General features: G+C 52.2%; 1 protein-coding gene across 2 annotated transcripts; it reads right to left on the reverse strand.

Annotated features, from left to right (window-relative positions):
* Nucleotides 1-1,208: 1,208 nt before the first annotated feature.
* On the reverse strand, nucleotides 1,209-21,825 carry GALT (galactose-1-phosphate uridylyltransferase). Of its 2 annotated transcripts, none has more exons than XM_042028698.1 (12): nucleotides 21,723-21,825; nucleotides 21,279-21,448; nucleotides 21,127-21,202; nucleotides 20,947-20,995; nucleotides 20,604-20,733; nucleotides 20,283-20,339; nucleotides 19,865-19,987; nucleotides 18,856-18,988; nucleotides 18,352-18,435; nucleotides 18,115-18,269; nucleotides 17,931-18,024; nucleotides 1,209-1,295 (listed from the first exon to the last, which is right to left on the reverse strand). In XM_042028698.1, the coding sequence occupies exons 1-11, from the start codon at nucleotides 21,775-21,777 to the stop codon at nucleotides 17,962-17,964; spliced, it is 1,095 nt and encodes a 364-aa protein (XP_041884632.1). In that variant the 5' UTR covers nucleotides 21,778-21,825; the 3' UTR covers nucleotides 1,209-1,295; nucleotides 17,931-17,961. The 2 variants fall into 2 exon arrangements, with proteins under 2 accessions (XP_041884632.1, XP_041884631.1); XM_042028697.1 differs by lacking the exon at nucleotides 1,209-1,295 and adding an exon at nucleotides 17,257-17,409.
* Nucleotides 21,826-21,900: the final 75 nt, after the last annotated feature.

A 21,900-nucleotide genomic window follows, 5' to 3' on the forward strand; every position in this document is an offset into this window, starting at 1 on the left:
TAAATGAATCCACTCTCAGTTGCAGTGCTGGGCAGCTCACAGCAGCATGGTTGGTCATGCCTCCGAAGGAACTTGTGCCAGTTTTGCCTGGACAGTAACGCCTGGATCAAAGGAGCTTGTGAAAGAAATTAAACACAGTGTAGATAGGTTCCCTGTGCCTGTCTGTTATAAATACACATCAAAAATGTTAGCTTTTAGGCTTAAATTCTTCTAAATGAGCTATTATTTCAGCACAGCCAAGTGGTCAGACTAGATTCTTGCTTTTGTATTTTCATGATTAAAGACAATCTGACATCTTAAATGCTTCTGATGTAGTCCAGAGCTCTTTTCTGTACCTAACCAGCCACAGCCCCCATTCCTCAGCCCTAATGTGGAGCAGTGAGAGTCTTCAGCTATTGATCACGGAGTCCATAACCTTTTCTGAAAAGTGGCCACCATCCTCACAGAGCAGTTTGGGCTTTTTCAGGACATCTGTGGTGCTGGAGGCGTGGAGATCATTGTTGCAGCATGGTCAGGAACAGTGCTCATGCACTTTCCAGGCCAGTACATCCCTCTCAAATTAGGGTTCTTCTCTTTCAGATTAGGTGTTTAAATTGGTAAAAATGCAACAGACACCCCTGAGATGCTGCTTCTCAAAAGAAGCAGGGTGATCATGAAGTTCACTCTCTTGGCCCCAGGATGAGGCATTTCTGGGGTGGATCTACCCTCTTTTCAATGCAGGGAACCCTGAGGAGACTGTTCCCTCCACCAGGCATCTGTCCATGTGCTGCAGCTCCTGGCCTTGCTGAGCCCCATTGCCAACCTGAGGATGAGGATGATGATGGTGAAGTTCAGCACTGTGCATTGCTGAGCTCCTTCCTCAGTCTCAGCTCGAATACCCTGGGAGCAGATTCCACGAGGATCTGTCAAGAATCACCTGTTTTGGAGGAAGCGATGACAAACTTTAGCCCTGAGGATCCAACCTTCTACATCACTTGAGCTCCAGCTTTCTCAGCCTGTTTACCAGGAGCTAAATCCAACTGTGACACAGACCAGAGACCGCAGCTGGCAGAATCAGACCCTGACAGCAGACCACATCCATGCAGGGTGTGCAGAAGGCTTCATCTGAACACAAGCCCCTGGCCCCGTGCTTCAAGGTCACTGGCAGGGCAAATAGTTACTCACCATTTCTTTTGGAGTAGAAATGCAAGAAGGGTCAGGACAGGCAACAACAGCCCAACTGCTGCAGGAAAACATCTTCCAGACCAGTCCGTGCACACAAGGTGCTGCAGGAGGTTGGTCTGCACCTGCCAACACTGACAGAAAGGTTAAGGTTAAGCAGGACTGCGGGATCCCATTGGGAAATGGTTTTCCCCGGGAAATCCATGAGATGAGCTGCAGTGGTCCACCCTGGGTGTCTTTGAGTGGCAGCCATGGAGGGTGCTAGAAAAGCACCACTGAAAGAGAAGCTGAGCAATGAGGAGGCTGCAGAAAAACTAAACCTGCCCTGTTTTGAGGTAGACACAAACCAGGAAGGACAAATATTTCCAGAGCCACTCCACAGTAGGTAGGCTGTAAATGCATCTGTTACTAATGTTATCGATAGCAAGGTGCCACAATGAGGGGAAAGCCCCTTTCCCAAAAGTTCCAGGTGTCAGGCACTGCAGAGAAGCACCTCTCCCCAGTGGAGGGACTGCTGCTTCACTCCAGATACACAGTGCTGGAAGCAAGAGCAGGATCCAACCCTGCAGCCCATTTAATATCAAAAAGAAACATCTGTTCTTTTGATGTATTAAAAAAAAAAAAAAAGCCAACCAAAAAAACCCCCCAAACCAACGAAAAAAGAAACAAGCCTCAGATAGCAGCCTGAGTGGCTTCTTGAAGATTTGGATTTCTTTCCCCTTTTTACAAATGGTAATTTCAGGCTGATGAAAGGAGAGTAACGTGACACATTGACTACACAAGCTGTCTGCACAGAGGGAAAACAGCTGATGCCCAGGAATGTAGGGTGCTGCTCCAAGCCTTTCCCACCTACTGATACCACATCATTGCCCTGGGCCTCAGTTTCCCCCTGTGAAAAAGGATTTTTGTTTCTGAAAAAACAGGATCAGGCAAGGAGGTGGCCTGGCAGCTATTTCTCAATGTGCCTTCAGTTCTCAGAGGACATTTCACAAGGCAAGGCTTCCTTCTTGGCACTTTCTTAGCTTCAGGAAAAGCCTCCAGCCTCACCCCTTGGCAGGGAGATTTCTCTTTTATCCTGCCCTTCAAGTCAGGCAGATGATTTTAGCAGACTCCGATCCTTAGGAGTCAGAGTGCAGCCCACCAATTCACTTTGACCACTCTGCTGTGCAGGGATTCACCACAGCCCTCCATCCCCATGTCCCTGTCCTGGTCCCAAGAGACACCCACCCTCTGCTACCAAAACTGGACATCAGAAACGCTGCAGCTTGTTTTCATGTCCTTGGGCTGGTTTGTTTTTCCATGGGATATTTTTATTCTTGCCCTGATCCCAGTCATACTGGGGATTTAAAGTTTCAGCCAAAGCAATAAGAAGTAAAGAGCAAAGAAAGGGAATTGAGATCCAGTGCATTTCAATAAATTAAAAGGGAAAAAAAGTATTAAAGGATAAAAGGAAAAAAAAAAAAAAAAAAAAAAAGACATAGTCCGGCACAGAGGAAGCAAAGCAATCAGAGCAAAAGCTGTCAGCTTTGCCAGTTCCCCTTTGTTCGCAGATCAAATTCACTGCCTGTCTCGTCCAAAACTAACAACTCCTAAGTCTCCCTCATGCTCCCTGGGGAGGTGTTTTCTGTATTGGAAACAAATCTATTTTGACACTCCTGATGTTGTTTTACCCAAATTGCCCTCTGTCAGGCTGCGTCTCTCATTTCCCATTTGTACCACACCATGCTCCTGGTTCAAGCCCGGTGCCAGGTGGTGCTGGCATCAATCTGGGCTTGCAGTGACCCAGACAGAGGTTACTTCAAGGTTCCCTGCCACCAGGTCCCTCTCCTACCCCTCTCTCTGCCCTTGGGGAAAATCTGGCCCAAACGAAAGCTTATTTGGCAACCCAGTCCTGGATTGTGCACAGGGAAGGGTCTTGGTGCTGAATTCCAGCCAGCAATGTGTGCTCAAATGTCCTTTCCCTGCAGCACTCCAAGGCTCTAAGAGTCAGGAAAACCTGAATTTTCCTTGATGGGGTTTTTATCCACACTGTAACAGGGTTTGCCCACCAGACAAGGGAAAGAAATTAAAAAGCTTTGCAAGCAAAAGGATGGAAGTCCCAAAAATTCATACTTGCTGCAAAAACCTCATAGCAACTTCACAATTAAGTATCTGACTAATTCTTACAGGAGCCTTCCAGGTGGGAATTTCAGATGGTCCTGCTCTATCTGTGTACCTGAAAGGGATGATCTCCACCCTGGGAGGAAAGTCTTAAAGCATCCTTGCCGCAGCAGTGACCTCCCTGTGTCAAGACAAGAGGTTTGTAGGTCATCTGTAGGAATGGTCATGCAGGATTGTCCTCTGTATGCAGTTAAGGGATTTAAGAGATGTTCTTGATGTACTTGAGGTGTCAGTGGTACTGAATTATGCATGCTTTGGGGGCTCAGGTAGGATCATGGCCGGCTAGGCTGTAAAAACTGAGCAAGATAAAGTTTGGCAGAGTTTCCTGGCCCAGCTGAAGACGCAACAGCAGGAACCCTTGTGATGGAGACTCCCATCACCACCAGACACTGACCAACCATCCTGTCCAGCAGACTGATCTCCCCACACAACGTTTATTCTATGCCAACCCAAGTAAATTAATTAGTTGGCTGTTTTTCACCTGTAACACTCTGAGTTGCTGTGCAATGCTTGATGCACACACCAACAAAGCTTTTCTCCTGCACACACCCCTCCCCAGATGGTTGACTTTTCATCACCCAGAGCCTTCCAGAAGAATTAGGATTCTTCTGACTTGTTGCAGGCCCAGCCTTGCTAACCCACTGCCCAGTCTGGTCTTCACTGTGTCCCAAAGCTATGGGGTTTTGACCTGGTCCCCCCAGGCACATTTTGCATCTGATCTGGTTTCACCAGTGTCCTGCAAGGGTGTGGATCACCCCCTTCATCTCCTATGGTCTTCTATAGAGATGCGCTCAGTGCCAGTAAGGCTGAGGCAGAGACTGTAACGAGGAGAAAATTAAATCATGAAACACTAATAATTATCAGCATTCCAATTAGCTGACAGTGATGGCAGCCGGCCACTAAAAGCTGGGGGAGGAGGGCCAGCACCCCTGCAGCTTCTGTCCCTCAACGGGCATGGAGCTCATCTTCGCCCTGCACAGATGCATCCCACTCCGAGGGCAGCCATGGGGACACACATGAGGACAACTTTCTCTCCTTTTCCTGGCTTTGAGACAGCATTTCACAGCTGCAGTTACTGGACTGGGGTTGTGGAGATCTGTGTCGCCTTGTCTGCTTGAGAGCCGTGCTCTCCTGGTGAGTTGCTAACAGCTAAGGGATAAGGAGGAAGCAGAGAAGCCAGTTTAATATCATTTTCCTTGTTATTATCTCTCGGCTTCTCCCCAGCAATTTGCTCAAACTTGTGTAAAACTCCTTGCCAAACAAGCCCCTGCCCAAATAGACCTTCATGTCTGCAGGACTCTATTTATAACCGAGATCCCATTTAGCAGATAAGCCAAGGGAATTCAAGCAGGATTTAAGCTAAGCAGTTATCTGTGACCAGCGGCCACAGTGCGCATAGCGTCAGATTTACTGGGGATGTGGAAGGCGGAGGCACAGGAGAGCAAACAGCCTCTGGAGCAGCCAGCCAGAACCCCGAGGGATGCAATCACTGGTGGCACAGGCACTGCTCACAGAGACTTTGTGAGCAGCCGAAGAACAGCGAGCAAACCCCTTTTCCTGGGATCTGGAGAGCCTCCTGCACACCCTGGGATCCTGCAGGTATCAGCACCACTTCTCCTCTCCTCCCCCAGCTTCACACCACCTTCCCAGGCATGTATTGCTGGCAAGGGTTTCACTTGTCTTCCCAGATAGATATTACAGCCTAAGATGATGCACTTAACAGGGTTGTGAAATCTGCCATAAAGTTTACTGCCCTACATCAATATAATGCCCTGCAAAGTTAATACGGAGGTACCTATTTTATAACAAGGACAAATAAAAACATATCCCATTAGCCCACGGCATTAGGAGCTGCATTTCTGATGGCCAGGTGCTGCAATGAAATGGGTGGAGAATATTAATATGAGTATTATGGAGCTATGCACATGTACATACATATATATACCTATATAAAAATGAGAAACTATTGAATTTTCTCAGATGTTCTGTAGTGTTTGGAGGGCTTCATTTCTATGCTGCAGGAGAGATTGGCTGCAGATCCAGAGACATTTCTCTGCTATTACACCATGTCAATTTTTCATCATCTCAGAGGCCCTTGTCATAGAAAAAATGGGTAAGTTTAAATCGATCCAAGATCAGAGTTAAACACCTGGACATAAGTGTGGCAGAAAGGAAAAAGCAAAGAGGAACCAGTTACTTCCCATCCAAAGCAGTGGCATTGAGCTCAGTCATTCAGGACAGAGAATTTGAGAATATCTCTGGCCTCTCTAGGGAAGTAGGTGGCTCCTAGAATTAAAAATTCCCTTGGTACCTGTGGGTATTTCCATGCTGAAGGGCAGTGAGATGGAGCACTGTGCCTCTCAGCTGTTCTGTACTGATGCTCAGGGGGTGCAGCTGGGAGACTGAGCATCCCTGGGATGAAATGGGGCTGCAAACCCAGCAGTGGCAAGCTGGACCCAGCCCTTGCAGTCCCAGCCTTTCACCAACACCCAGACAGGCTCCAGCCCAGCACAATCAGTCTGCATGCCCTCAGCTCCCCTCTGCCTCTCCTCTGGACATCCTGGCCAAAGATTTTTGGCAGGCACATTCCTGATTTCTCCACTTCCAGCCCCAGTGTGTTTCTCTGGTTCAGCTTAGCTGCAGCTCTTGGGAGAACCAGTGAGTTTTCCCAGGATCTGTACCAGCACCTTCCTCAGAGGCCAATAGCTGGCCCAACAGCCATCTGGAAAGGACTGGGTGACAACCATGGCACTGCTTCTCACCCCCTGAGAGTGGACAAGAGCACCCCAGCTTCCCAGTCCGTCTATGTTTCTCTGTGCCCAGGTACACCCACAGCATCATCCCTGTCCCAGGCCAATCACTTCTCTCCCTCCAGGCACCACCCCTTCAAAACAGGAATTTTTACAGATATTATATTGGTTTGGTCCTATTATAAAGTGCTGAAAGATGTGACATAAAAGGTATTAAATGCAGTCAAAGAGTGGAAAGACTGTGTCAACTAGACTTGCAGGAGTGATAAGAGGTTTTGCTTGTTTTCCATCCGTATGAAAGTCTGCACGTGGCACAGTCTGGAGAGAACAAAATGGGGAACAGGAACCAAACCCTGCTTGTGTCCAGCCTGGCAAATATGAAACGAAAGTCTTATGATGTGGTGAGCCCCCACTGGAAGCCCGAGAGATGGATAACATCAACCTGCAGCTGAATAAAACATTTAAATCCTCCGATAAGAAAAGGCTGTGAGGAACTACCTACACATCACCACCACCTGCTGGGTGCCTCGGGAAGGAGCCTCAGACACTGCCACCCTGCCAGGCAAGGCCACCCCAAAAAGCATGAGAGACCCCACAAAAGCAGCTGCCTAGCTCTCTGGCAGGTATCTCAGTGCAAGTAGAACAGTCTCACACTGGCAGTCTGATAGCACCAGGGGTTTAAAAGCATGTGTGAAGCCAATCTCTTTTGTTAATGCATGAATCCCAGGCAAAATAACAGGCAGCTGGTGGAGGATGGGATTAATAAAGAGTTAAAGAAAGGTAAAATAATTAGGGTCCTGCTCGTGGGGCATATGGAGAATGGGGCTTGTCAGAGCAGCTTGCTCTAATTTTTCATGGAGATTACAAATTTTAGTGGAGAGAGATAATAGCGTTGCTGTAACGTACTTAGGCTCTTGTAAGCCATTTGATCTGCCCCTGCCTGACACTCTGACTAATAAACCAGAGCGATAGCAAATCGACATGCCACACGAGATGTGCAGGAAAGCAGCAAACGAGGACATCCAAATGGGATTAAAAAGGGGAACAACTGCCAATAGAGTCTCTCCTGGGGCATCCCACCCATCACATATGCACATGGGATGCAGGAGGGATGTAACCCTCCTGGGAGTGGAGAGTATGTGGGCTGCACTGACCATGTTGGCCCCTGGCTGGGGGCAGCAGCTCTGCAGAGTACCTGGGTGCTGCCCCATGGGATGTCCAGCTCACTCCTTGGGCTGTTGGAGCTGAAAATCTTTTTGCAACCCCAGATGAAAGGCAGGATCATGCCAGAGCAGAGACACACTGTTTTTCTCCAGCCCCAGTGAACGTGCATTGCCAGGATTTGGGTCTGGGGAACGTGCCAGTGTGAGACTCTCCCAGGAAGAGCACTGTGGATCACACCCAGCAGCTCTTCATCCCTGCTGTGCCTTCACAAATCCAAATCCTCCTGCCTCAAAGGCCCTCAAGCATAACTAGAAGTGGTTGCTAATTAAAGGTTTACACTAAGGCCTCACCAGTGGGCTGCCCTCCTTCCTTGGGAAGCTACACAGAGTGTGATAAAGGCATGAGAGGTGCTAAACGGTTGATAAGGAGAAACTGGGGAGTGCTGTGGTGGAGATCCAGGCTGTCCCATCTTACCTCCCCTTCCTTGCTGCCTTGCAGCACTGGACTCTCCTCACCAGCAGCCCCAGAGAGCCACCACACCAGAGCTGCCCCCAACACCTTGGTCATTATGCCCCAGCTTCTGGCACCAAATTTGCCACACCACCCCAGGAATCCTCCCCAGACCTCCAGAGAAATCCCAAAACCAAGTCCTCTCCCTCTGCAGCTGACATGGCCCTTCTGCTCCTGCCTTTTCCTTTGGGAAGTGCCAGGCACTTTGGGCAGAAACACTTTTTCATCCAGAAAATACCAGTTCATCAAAACACTTCCTAAGAAAAGGTCACTTCAAACAAATTTCTCTTTCCAAAAACCTTCTGGGGAAGAAAGAAAAAAAAAAAAAACAACATTTTAGCTATCCTGTTTCAACAGCTTTAACTGAAAAATAAATCTTTCCTCTCTCACCCCACTCAGGTGCCAAATGATTTCATTTGGAAATGCAAGATTGTTATCTTCCTTAAAAAATAAAAAAATCAAATAGAAAAGGGTGAAATCAAAAGAAAATGTCTGGAAAAAGTTAAAATGAAACACTCCACTGAGTCCAACGCAGCAAGTGGGAGTTGGGTGGCATTCTGCCAGGTTCCCTGGGGTGGCTTTCATCCCAGTTCAGGGCAGGAGAGGATTCCCAAGTCTTAACAAGAATCCCAGGACAGTGGAGCTGGTTCCCATGACCCATCCTAGCACAGGCTTTGCAGGACACGGTGACACTGCCGAACATCTTACAACCCATGAGCTTGCCAGGAGCAGAGACCCCACAACTCGTGACACGTCAGAGCAGCAGAGCTTCAGAGGCTGAAGGTGGCAATGGAGCCAAGGGACCCCCAAGGGGCCAGGTGTCTATGGGATGCAGCATAGCCCCGATACTGGGATGGGAAATAGGGCTGGTGTTTCCCTTACAGCTTCCCCACATGTGCTCACAGTCCCCCAACAGCATCCCCAGCCCTCAGCTGTTACAGTTTAGGCTGCACGGGGAGCGGGAATGCCAGCAATCAGGCATCCAGAAGGGAATCCAGGCCCGGTTCAATATTGAAAGAAGAAGGGCTTTGAAAGGAGTACGCTCATTTCCCTGTTTCGTCCTTTGCCAAGAAAACCAGGAGGATAGAGGAAGGGGCGAAGGGGTGGGGGGAACAGTGGAAGAAATGTCTTGGCTTGGCCCTCCCTGCCTTTTATCTTGTGGGCAGCCTGCCGAGGCAGGGTCTTCCCCCTGCTGAGCCCGCTGGCAGATCAAATGAAAGAAAAGAAGAGTTATAACCCCCCCCCCCCCCAGCAGCCTCCTCCCTTCAAGGAAAAGGAGAGGAGGAAAGAGCAAATGGCCCTGTGATGCCAACAGTTCACACCCCAGCTGGATGGGAAACATCATGAAAAGTCAGCTTCTCAGCATCCATGGGGGGCGAGGAGATATTCTCCCCAACCAGCAAAGGGAAGCCCAGAGACATCCAGATGTGGTTGGAGGGTGGGCCATGTCCCCATGGAGGGGACAGCACTGCTCCATGGCCTTGAACCAAGGGGGAAGGTCACCAGTGGTCCTGGCAAGCATCTCCAACAAGGGTCCCGCTGTGCCTGTTCCTCCATCATGCCAGACCTTTCAGAGCCAGCTTCAAGCAAATAGCTTAATTAAATGCCTTTATTCCAAGGACTCCCTCTGTGTGTTTGTGTATTTGTGGATTAGCAGTTAATACAGTAAGAGGCTTTATTGTAACTAAATTGATTTTTTCATCTTCTTTTTTTCCTTCCTTCTGTATGCTTTTGTCCCCTCTTCCCACTCCCCAGAGTGTTCTCCCTCATCACAGGGTTTCCCATGCTGATCCTCACCTTCACTGCCAGATGGAACTGATAAGGGTGTGGTGGTGAGGAGATCGAAGCAAGAACCTATTCATCCAGGTCTGAGGGACTAATGACATTGAAGGCATTCTTTTTTTAGGGTAGACACCTAAGTAAGCGAGCATTGGCTGTGTTATTGTATGGGGGAGAGGAGATCCTTGCTGTTAATGGGGTGTTTGCCTTGACAGGGATGGACTGCACAGGCAGGGTAGGGAAAAAATCTCCAGCCACCCCAGGTCCAAGAACACCATATTTCCCAGGGTAAGGAGGCCACAGAGGGAAACTTCAACTCCAGCCCCATCTGCAGACCCCTGAGGATTGCTTGGCAGGGTCTGTGCCATCCCACCATATTCTTCTTTCCAGTGCAATTCAACTTCCCTACATTATAGTTAAATCATTACCAGCCTGTAGCATGCTGACCCCATGTATGACTGCAACATATCCATGTGAAGTTAAGATCAAGGAATTCCAGACTTTGATAGCCCATCACCCAGTATGTCCAGACTACTCCAAAAGGGTTCACAGTGTCCACAGCTTCTTCTGTGCTTAATTAAAAATTCAGTAAATGCAGTTGTTACGCAGTCTGGGACCTGGATGCCCTTCTGGGTCTCCCAGGATGGGCACAGACCTGAGCTCCACTTTCCTTCCTTTTTTTCCTTTGCATTTTTCTCTTTCCTCCTTCTTTACACTCTGTCTGCTCCTTCCTGCTTTCCCTCCTTCTCTCTTTCCTCCTTCCCTCCTGCTCTCCCCTTTTGCTCCCTCCTTCTTGCCCCATGTTCCCTGTCTTTGCACAGGCCAGCAGAGCTGCCTTCTTGCCTTCCCCTCCCTGGGCAGCGGGAGCCGAAACCATAATTAAACTTGGCTGGGAGGAATGTGAATCAAAAGTCTTTTAAAAAAGAAAAGAAACGAGGGTACCTGTGGGATTACGTGAGCCAGAAAAATGCAAAGCCGGCTTCCAGCCGCCCATAAAATAGATGCCGTCTCCTTTCCCATTGGCAGGGTTTGGCTGAACACAAAAGGCTAAGAAGAGGATTTTTATGGGAGTTATTTATAGCCTGAATGAATAGTGGTATGTCTGTCAGAGTGTTTCTGCCTCTCAGCATGAGCCCAGGGTGCCAGCCTCGCCGGGTGATACCACACTGGGTTTGGGATGGCACCTGCAAACCCGAGACCCAGGTAGACCCTCCTGCAGGGACAGAGGTGACAGCAAAAGAGGATAAATCAGGACAAGAAGGGACGGAAAGGCTAAGGGTAGATGCTGCTTGCCCCCAGAAGCTTCATCTTGGCCAATGTCATGTGCACCTGCCTGGTGACAAGCAGTGAGCTGTTCCAGCCCACAAGCCACCACTCCAGGTGGATATCCCTAGGATACCCATTGTTTCCCCCTCTCTAACCTCTTCACTCCTAGCCTGGCTGCTTTTCCTCTTCCCTGGTTTGATAGAGATATCTGAGAAGCCTTCCCCCCCATTTGCACCAGGAGCTGGCGCAAAGATTCATCTCTTTGTGAACGAGATCAGTTTAAAATCATCCCCAAACTCCATGAAAAGCTCAAAAGTTGGCAGTTCAAGAAGTACATTCATTAAATAAAGAGGGGAAGAAAAAGAACAGGCAGAGAGGAGGGGGAAGAAAAAAAAGATTACCTTGCTGAATTAATCAGGCTTCACTGTAATGTTCAGCCTCAGATTTTATTTCCTGTAATAAGCCCATTAATACGGGTGTCTATAGCAGGGGGCTTTTAGCAGCAGGCACCATTAGTGTAACGAGGAAGGGCTAATAGAGTTTTATTGGAATTTTTACTCCAACATCACAGCCTTTTAAAACAGCTGTCTCAATAGGCATTATTATTCTGATTAACATTTAGACAGCACAAATCATAGTGATGCCCTTGGTGTCCCACAGGTTTTATCATAATCATTCCAAGTTCCTGATGTGTCGGCTAGTCCTTTCCAGGGTGGAGGGAATTTTACACCCCAGCAGAGGCTGGGGGTCATTCCTTTTCTCCTGTGTCAATGGACCTGCTACTTCTGAGGTGACCTGACGGGCTGTGATGGAACACGGTCCTGCTGTTACTGAAGCGCATTGGAAGCAGCTGGAACCAGACAGATGCTTTTTGAGCATCTCTGATACCAAGAGGGATTTGAAAGCGGGATGGGAAGGGTTAAAAAGCAAGCTGGCATCCTGGGGACCCATCCTGGCTTCACTCTCACTCTGTTTCTTGCCTGTGTGAGAATTAAATATTTAATTTTAAAAATTAAATCAAAGATAAATATTTTTTTAATTGTGTGAATTAAATATGAAGCCAGCAGTTTGGGCGCACTAACCCAGGGGCTCATTGCACAGCACTGCTTTGGGGCAGCAGCCAGTCCCAGGGCTGGAAAACCTTTTTCCACAGATCTGCAAGACCTGGGCCAGATGGGACAGAGGAATCCCAGCCAGAGGAAATGCAAGGAAGTCACACTGAGGGTGTCCCAAGGATCCTATAAAAGCCCAGAGGCATCTGCAGGGCTGTCATGGGGGCTCCCACTGTCTGCTCAGCCAATGGGGTCTGGCCTCTGTGCAACTGATCCTGTTTGAGCCATGGGGAAACTGAGGCACGAGGCGGGGGCAACACCTTTTCTGCAGGAACAGCACAGGCAGCCCAGAAGCCCTGTCTCCCCACCCAAGCATGAAGCCATGAGGGAGTGGAGCAGCTGAGACAGAGACAAATGCGGGCAAAATAAGCGAGGGATTAAACAGTAAAAGCAAACAGGCTGCAAATGGACTTTTAGCTTTTATTTGTCGAGTTTTGTTTCATGAGGGCGACTTATGAGGACATTTTGTTGTGGTTGAGCCTGTCAGTGTGCGTGGGGAGCAGCAGCTGGTTCATCCCTGCTCCAGCCATATCCTGTGGGGCTCAAACCATCATAGGTACATTGAAGCAGGTGGTTTGGCTCGGAGCTGGGCAAGGGAGCCCCAGGGGCACCAGGAGGGCTGGAGACCTACTAATTACTTGCTTATTAGCATCTAATTAGTATCTCTCTACTTCCTCCTCTCTCCCAAGGGCTCTGCTTCTGCCAGGAGTCACCTCACACCCCTGCACACCCCAGGGGATGATTTTCCACCCTGGATCCATGCTGGCATTGCAAGGTCGTGCTGTTCCTGGGGCTTTGTAGCAGACTTCTCAGCATCACTCATGATAACTGCCAAATATGCAGAAATTTCTTCTCTGAAACATCAGGACGAAGGGGGATCCCTCCCCACAGGGCAGGCACAGATGTTTGTGAGCTCTCACAGCTGGCTCCAGCAGCAGGGGTGTGCCAGACACAGCCAGGGTGCCCAGTCTCAGCCATGCCAGATCCTGGGCACTGCAAGGGCTCCAGCCTTCTCCCAGCATCTCCACTGCTGGTGGGTAACTCCCTTTTGCAGTCAAAGATTACCTTCCTTTCGGCTGCCCCTATCCCAGACCAGTCCCCTGTTCTCCCACCCACACCTGCTCCCCTCCCTCCCCAGACAGTTCTGTTTGGGTTTAATCCAGCTGGAATCTGGATCCTCCTGTTGTTTCTCTCGCTCTAGACAGAGGCCACTGACTCTGGGATGGGGTCCCAGGATGGGAAAGGCTCAAACCTCATGCAATGACAGGTCCCCACTGCCAAGAGCTGAAGCCCCAAGGTACCTCCTCAACAACAGGCACACAGGAAATTTGGGGAGCCAGTGCTTAGTGACCACATGGATGTTGCAACGTGACAGTATTTAATTACCTCCATTATCAGATGATTAAACAACTATATTCCACCCTTTGGGCTACCATCCTAAAGTCCATGCAAAGCTTGCTAGGCAGCATCCAGACATCCCATTGTGTCCAGCTGGGACCAGCAGCCATCCCACCACTCATGGTCCTTAAGGGCTCTGACAGTGCCTTGCTGGAAGGAGTCAGTGACCATCAGGAGAGGAAAAAACACAAGCTGTCTGAAACATGGGCAAGCCACCTCCAAAATTGTTTCCTGCTGGTCTGAACCCTTTGGAAACTCCCTGTCAAGGAAGCTGCCAAACCCAAGGAAGATGCACCATGTGGCCCAGGACAAACTGGGTGCTGTTTGCTGCCCCAGCTGCTCCTGCATAGCCAGCTAAGACAGATCTAAAACGGATCTCGGTTCTGACTTCCATTCTCCTGGCACACAAAATCTCCCCACTGCATGGAGCCCGCCTGCTTCAGGGCACCAAAGGGTTTAGCATCTGCTTAAAGTTATTAATTGTTTTCATTGTAAGTGCCTGATGACGTCTTTTAAATAGAAATGGGAGGGAATTAGTCTTCTCCCCCTTCCTGTTTCCCACCCTGCTCTCCTTCCTTTCTCTTTCCTTTCCTCCATTTCCTTTCCTCCATTTCTTCCTTTTGTCCTTCCCCTCTTCCTCCCTAAAAATTTACTAATTTCTTCCTTATTCCATTGCCCAAACCCCTACTCGGTCACAGGCAGCAGCAGACAAGGAGAAACTCCACAATAAGGGCAAATCCAACAGTAAAACTGGAATGGAATGACAGCCATTAACCTGGTACCAGGAAGGACAGTAAAACTGCAGCATGGCAGCAGCCAGCAGGCCTCAACTCGTAACTTTTCTTTCTGATTAAAGCACACTGGTCACAGATTAACTTCCTTTGCTCAATATTTTACTGTGTCACCTGCACTGGAAGGCAGGGGGAAGAGGAAGAGGGGTGGGCACGATTGGGGACTCGGGATCTGCAGCTTGGCTGCAGCTCTGCAGCCTTTGGCAGGTGCCAAGGACATGGACACTCAATCCAAGGTGATGGACATGCCTCCAGTAGTTGCCCCCTACCATAAAGTGCTCATGCCAAAGGTCTCTGCCCACCTGGGCAGCGTCCCAGCCTGGCATCCCAGGGCTCACCCGTGGCCACAGAAGGAGTCAGTGTCAGAGCTGGGGGTGCTCTGGGCTTCCCAAACATGCAGCACAGGCACGATGATGGACACAGCCACTGCTATAACCAAGGCAAGAACACTGTCTTGTTTCAGTAGATACAAAGCCCCAGGAGCTTTGGGGAAGCCACATCCCTTGGTAGATTGATCCATTTCTTTCAGTGGCATTAGAAAATGGGATGGAAGTGAAAATAAATTCCTGGCCATACCCCCTCAAGCATCTCTACATCTCTACATCCCCCACTGGGTGTATCCCTTGCTCCTTGCAGAGCACAGGATGTGCCAGCCTGGCGCCAGCTGCACTCCCAGACCCATTCATGCACCACAGAGGGTGCAAACACTTCTACAGGACCCTGATGGATTTTAATTCATTAATTCCATGCTTGAGTTCTTCTCACTCTCCCCACCACCTGTCCTGTTCACTCTTCCAGAGCAGGGATTGCAGAGGATGTATCTGCCCTCATGCTGGGAGATGGAGACTCAGGACAAGGATGACCCAGTCACAGATACACTTTTCCCAGGATTTCTGACAGCTCCCCCGCAGAAATGAAACAGTATCGAGAAACATCCTTATGGGGAATCCCCACAGGCCTCAGCTTCCCTTTGATGCTCCCAGGTCAAGAACAACAGCTGGGTACCCGACAGGCCCTCCACTCCATCACCCCTCACCAGCTAGACTATTTTAATCTCCCTGAAATAAATCACTTTTTAATTACAACTGGACTGCAACCACCAAAATATAAAAGGCTTTGGGGCTTTACAGCACACCAGCGACGGTTCCTGTGAACTGCAATGCCTTTCCATCCCCAGCAGCTCCATTTGCACCAGCCTGATGTCTCCCTGTGCCATGGGGAAGGCTCGTTGCTCCCTTCCAGCCTTTCATACTCCCTTGCACAAGGTAAAAATGTGAGGGCAAGGGGAGACTGGGTCTGTTGTGAGGAAGTGGGGAGCTCAGTATAACCAGGGTCGAGCGCTCACACCTGGCTGTACCCACTCCTCCTCCTCTAACTGCTGCTTTCACCCTGTTTCAGATTTCAGGGGGGATTTTGTTTTAATTAAAAAAAAAAAAAAAATTTCAGGCCATCTCTGAGATCTTTTTAGCAGCAGGTAAACTGGAACAGCTGGTACCTGCAGCAGAGGGCACCCTGGCACGGGCACCAGCCCTCCTCAGCATGCACTGCCTCCCCAGCCTCTATCCTAAATCACAACACAACAAACAGGCTGTTCATTAGGCGCTGTTTAATTAAGCAATATGGATCCTGCTTCGATATTTACAATCCCACTTGCCCTGATTTATTGGAGACAGCCCCGTTTTTAAAGACGGCGACTGTAAAGTTTAATACCGCTTGACTTAACTGCGAGTTTCATTTACGGCCGCGGGCCGAGGCGCGGCAGCCTGGGCTGGGAGCCGCCGGGCCATTAAATCAGAGCTAACTGCGCGTGCAGGGAGATGACTAGCTTCGTTACAACTGCTTCGGCGGCTAATTACCCCGAGCTGCATTGCCACACTTAAGTCAATTTGTTGCCGCTTTCCCAAGACCCTGGAGAATAAGCGGGGAAGTTGGGAATTCGGTGCGGACGCACTTGTTGCAATGGCCAGGACTGAGATCGGGGTGGTGGCGGAGACCAAACGGGCTCTGCTTGTCCCAGGACGAGAGAAATCAGTTTGCAAAAGGCCAGATGCCCAGCTGGGCAGCCCCGATGCCCTGGTGGGGGATGCTGTGTACAGTGATGGCTCCATGCTCAAGCCACCTGCTCCTCCCCGGAGCCTCGGAGGTCAGGTAAGGGTCAGTTTGTGGGCTCTGGTATGAGGCAATCAGGCAGAAGGATAGGACCAGCATGTAGGAGGGCATTCAGCATCACAGCCAGTGGCTCTGAGCTCACATGAGCCAGGAGGCTCGTCCTGTCTGTCCCAGCCCCATGGACATGGATGGGGGAGCAACACACGGATGGGGCACAGGGAACACAGCCCTCTGCAGGAACTGTTGTCTTGGACATAGGAGGAGAGCATTTCTCTCCTTGCAAGGTATTTATAGCCCCCAGGAGCTCACTCTCAGATTTGACAGGGAGAGGGGGTCTCATTAGAGAATGAAAATGGCTCATTAGTGACAAATGAAAACTATTCGTGAAGACCAGAGGGTAGACAGTGCTTGGCATCTTCCCACACCAGCTGTGGTGGCATCACTGCCCATCGCCTACCCCTGTACAGTCCCTTTCAGCCCCTGTACGGGGGCTTTCCTGGAGGAGAGTACAGACAGAGGTGAATAGAACATCCCTCAGCTCCGCCCAGGGACCAGCTGCCACTGTCCCATACCATGGGTGGGCACAGGGAAGGGGGCAGCAGCATCAGGAGGAGAGCTGGACTCACTGGCAGCACCCAGGTCAGTGATGAACCAGTCCCTGGCTGCATCCCAGTAGTAGGCAGCATGAGGGCAGCAGCCCCAGACAGAGAGGATGAAGGGGAACAGCTCCAGCGCTGAGCATCTCAGCCAGCAGCCTCCACGCAGCAAGTTTGCCAGGACTCAGCCCTCTCCCAGGAGCTGGCTGAGCCTCGGACTACGTCCATTTCTCCTCCCCGTTTCCTACTCCTCCACAAGCCTGCAGCACTCAGAGACAGACTCAGAGCTCCCCCCAGGGAGGAAGAGGAGGCAGCGCAGGGACGGGGACAGGAGCAAGAGGCATTGGGCTAACAGCACATCATCCCATGAGCCCCCTGTGTTACCTCCCACCAGCAGCTGGGGGTCTTCACCAGAGACCCCAAACCTCCCAGCTAGGGCTGAGAGCCACGAGAGCACAGGTAGAGGCACTTTGCTTCCAGGTTTTATTGTCCAGGGGGGTTGTGCCCCTCCACAGGGCAGAAGAACTTCAGTCCCACCAGTGAGACTGGACTGGTAATGAGGGCAAGCCCTTTTGTGGTGATAGGAGCGTGCCATGGGGGCAGAAGACAGAGCCTGGGATGGTGAAAGAGACAAGGAAAAACATCACCTACATGAGGATGCCACGGGATTAGGCCCTGAGTCCCCAAACCGGCAAAACCAGTCCCAAAAACCAGCCAAGCCGTGACAAGGTTCAGGAGAATCTGGGAGCTCAGAGGGTTCGCAACTGACGTGAATTCCCAGCTCTCACCACTCCCAGCTGACTCCTGGCCTTACTGAGCACACCAAACGATACAAACTTAAACATCTACTGTTACCATAGCACTATCAAACCCACCACTAAACCACGTCCCTAAGCACCACATCTACACATTTTTTTAATACTTCCAGGAACAGTGATTCCACCACTTCCCTGGGCACTCTTTCAGCGAAGAAATATTCCCCAATATCCAACCTAAACCTCACCTAACGCAACCTGAGGCTGTTCCCTTTTGTCCTATCATTAGTTATCTGGGAGAAAAGACCAACCCCCACCTGGCTATGACCTCCTTTCAGGTAGTGGTGGAGAGCAGTAAGATCCCCCCCCTCACACTCACATCCAAGGGCTGGATGCTCTGCTGCTTCCCATCACACCTCCTCAGCCCTCTTCTTGTAGTGCACCTCGGGGAGGCTCCTCAGGCGCTCGGCTGCCTGCAGGGCACAGCACAAGGGACAGCCATGGGCTGTCACACCCTGGCACACAACCCCCTGGTTCCCCCAATCCCCCTGGGCTGCACTCACCTGCTCCGGGGTGAGGTCCCTCTGTGCCTGTGCCAGCATCTCGTATCCCACCATGAACTTGCGGACGGTGGCAGAGCGCAGCAGTGGCGGGTAGTAGTGGGCATGGAGCTGCCAGTGCCTGCAGTCCTCCTCCAGGTAGGGGCCTGTGGGGGCTCCTGCCAGGCATAGAGGCGCCGTGTGAGCCGCAGGGAGGGGACAGGGATGCGGAGGAGAGGATTGTGGAACCACACCACTCACCATGCCAGCCCATGGAGTAGGGGAAGGAGACTTCGAAGAGGTTGTCGTACTTGATGAGCAGCCTTTGCATGATGGAGGCCAGGTCTGGAGAAAAGTGAAGTGATTCACACCCCGAGCTGGCCAGCAGCTTGCCAGGTATGCAGTGGGGTCACCCGCAGCACCTCTCCCTGGGTGGACACCAGTGACAGGCAGGAGGGATGCACTTGGTAATTCCTGCCCCTCCCCACTCATGCAGGGAGCCCAAGCAATGCAGCAGGAGAAGCCCCCCACAAAAGCAGGGAACAGCCTGTGCTTCATCACCCCAAAAGGACACCAGCAGTGCTGGTTGTGCCCAAACAACTAGCTCCCATCCTAACAAAAAGGGATGCCGTTCCCCTCCTCGGGTAAGCCTGGCAGCCCCCACCCCAAGGACATAAGCCTTCCACCACCAGCACAGCTGCCCCCTAACAAAGGTCAAGCCCAAAGGACATGGGATGGGGTACAACAAGGCTCAGAGCCACTTACTGTCCCTCTCGCTGTCACTGAGGTCCTGCAGGCGGCAGACATGGCGGCGGGGCAGTAGCAGGGTCTGGTACGGCCAGGTAGCCCAGTATGGCACCACAACCAGCCAGTCTGCATTCTCCACCACCAGCCGTTCCTGCAGGGCACAGAATCACGGAATCAACTAGGCTGGAAAAGACCTTTGAGATCATCAAGTCCGATCTATGACCTAACATCACCTTATCAACTAAACCATGGCACTGAGTGCCACATCCAGTCTTTTTGACTCCACCACCTCCTGGGCAGTCCACTCCAATGCCCAATCACTCTTTCAGTGAAGATTTTTTTCCTAATGTCCAGCCTAAACTTCCCCTGGTGCAGCTTATGACTGTGTCCTCTTGTCCTGTCCCTGGTTGCCTAGGAGAGACCAACCCCCACCTGACTACAACCTCCTTTCAGGGAGTTGTGGAGAGTGACATGGTCTCCCCTGAGCCTCCTTTTTTCCAGGTTAAACACCCTCAGCTCCCTCAGCTGCTCTTCATAGGGCTTGAGTCCCAAATCCTTCACCAGCCTTGCTGCCCTTCTCCAGATGCATTCGAGCACCTCAACATCCTTCCTAAATTGGGGGCCCAATACTGGACACAGTATTTAAGGTGCGGCTTCACCAGTGCCAAGTACAAGGGAAGAATTACTTCCCTGGTCCTGCTGGCTACACTATTCCACTATTCCTGATACAGGCCAGGATGCCATTGGCCTTCTTGGCCCCCTGGGCACACTGCTGGTTCATGTCCAGTCGGCCGTGGACCAGCACCCCCAAGGCCCTTTCTGCCCGGCTGCTGTCCAGCCACTCTGTCCCCAGGCTGTAGCACTGCAGGGGGCTCTTACACGAAGCACTTGATGGGGACATAAACAGTCCCAGTGCCCCAGGGCACTGCTGGGCACTCCCAGGGCCCAGCTCCTGGGGGCTGGGGAGCCCACCCTGGCACACAACCAGCTCCCAGGGAGGGGATACGGACGACATCCACGCCTTCACCTTTCGGCGAGCCTCCTGCTCAGCATACTCCAGCAGCATGGGCACGCCGTGCTGGCTCAGGTGCTGGCGCTGGGTCCGGTCCTCCAGGCGCGCCTCGTTCGGGAGGAAGCTGCTGGCCCACACCTGGGAGGGACATTGGGACACAGGACTAAGGTACCCCTCACTTGCAGGGGCACCTCTAGTCACGCTGCCCATCTGCCGGTCCCTGCTGCCACCAGGTGGAGAGTCTTGCATGTGGCAGCCACAAGGGACAGTCCCCAGAAGGGGAGGGGACAGGACACACACAGGGGTATTACTCATTGCAAAAAGCTTCTGGACCAGGGCAGGGGGGTTGCCGTTCACATCTGCCCTCGGGGTTTATTGTAGGGTCACCACAGGGACTTGTAGTTTAGCCAGGTCACAGGTGGGACAGCCTCACCTGGCAGTGGGGGTGCGGGTTGGAGCAGCCCATCATCGCTCCCTTGTTCTCGAAGATCTGTGAGAGAAGGAAGAGGTGCAGCCAGCAGGTCCAAACCACAGGGCCCCCACTACAGGCCGTCTTGGTGTCCCCAGCACAGCAGGGAAGCAACTCACAGGAGAACAGAGCCTCACAGCCGCATGGAAACGCTCAGCAGGGCACAAAGCAGGGACAGGAGACCCACACACAACTAAGATGGTCCTAATGCCAGGTGCTGCCAGAGTACCCAGCGCTGGCCTCCCATCTTCACCCACGAAAGAGCAGCCCCCACCAGCCCCACACCTGCACCCAGGGGTAGGAAGCACCCAGCTCGGTCGCCAGCTCTGCCCACGCATCGACGACAGCCCGGATCTCTGGCAGGGACATGAGGGGCAGCGTCAGGTCCGACCAGGGGTGGAAGCACATCACCTTGCTGCGGAGGAAACACGCATAGCTGTGACTACGGGTGTCTCGAGACCCTCAAGGCCTTGCTGAGTGCAGTGGGACAAGACCCCCAGAATGACCCCACCTGAGTAGGTGTGTACAGAATAGGTACTATATGAGGGGACCAGTCCCAGTCCAGCACCATTTCACAGGTTTTCAACAAATTGTGTCCCAAACCCGCTGGAGCCATGGAAGTACTTACCACACACCCCGGGCTGAGGCAGCTTGAAACAAGGGGTGATCACTGTCATCTGGGGAAGGACAGAGAGTGGGCAGGGAGAAGGTGCTGGGCCAGCACCCAAGCCTCTCCAGGCCACCCTGCAGCAGCCCCAGGATCCAAGTCTGGGGGTCCCCAGCAGCTTGCTCTGCTCCCCAAAGTTACCAGGCTCTGGAGCATCAGGCTGAAGTGCAGGGAAGTCATTTGGGAAGACGAAAGTACCCTCATACTGGGGGTTCACCTGCCGGGGTGAGAGACGGGATGAGTGTAGGACGGGGTGGCAGGGAGAGCCCGGGCCCCTGTGTCCCTGGTGGTACCTCGCCGTTGGCCCGGGTGGCTCCGGGGCAGAGGGGGTTGTCGGGGTCCCAGCGGGGCACATCCTCGGGGGGCGGCTTCTCCAGCTGACCCTGCCAAGGCCGCTTCACCCGGTGGGCCGACACCAGCACCCAGTCGTCCCGCAGCGGGTTGTATCGAGCGTGCTGGTGCTCTGCGGGGAGCGAGAGCAGCGGGGCGTCAGGCGCAGACCCCCCGGCAAAGGAGGCGCACGCTCCCCACCCACCGCGCCCCCTCAAGCGGCAAGCAAGACGGTCCACACTCTGCTTTATGCCCTCCCTCAGCTTCACCCCTTCCTCCCTGTCCCCAGCCCGGGAGCCCTGCTGCTCTGGACGGGGAGGATCCCCGCAGCTCCCGCTTCCCGGGGTCGTGCTGGGCTCCGCCGGGAGCCTGGAGGGAGGGATGGGGGAAAGCAGCCCCATCCGTACCGCTGGCACGGAAGCGGCCACCCCTCTCCTCCGCCCCCGCCGGCGATGGCTCCATGCCGCCGCACTCCCGGAAACCCGGCGGGCCCGGCCCCTTGAGCCTCCCGCCCCGCCCCGCCCCGCCGCGCCGGCGCAGCCTCCCGGGCCGTGCGTGGCGTGGCCGCGGCGGGGGCGGTCCCGG

This window comes from Corvus kubaryi, unplaced genomic scaffold (genome assembly GCF_017639235.1).
Source record: "Corvus kubaryi isolate FWS band 111438036 unplaced genomic scaffold, C.kubaryi_AGA036_p1.0 37308, whole genome shotgun sequence".
NCBI classification, from domain to species: domain Eukaryota; kingdom Metazoa; phylum Chordata; class Aves; order Passeriformes; family Corvidae; genus Corvus; species Corvus kubaryi.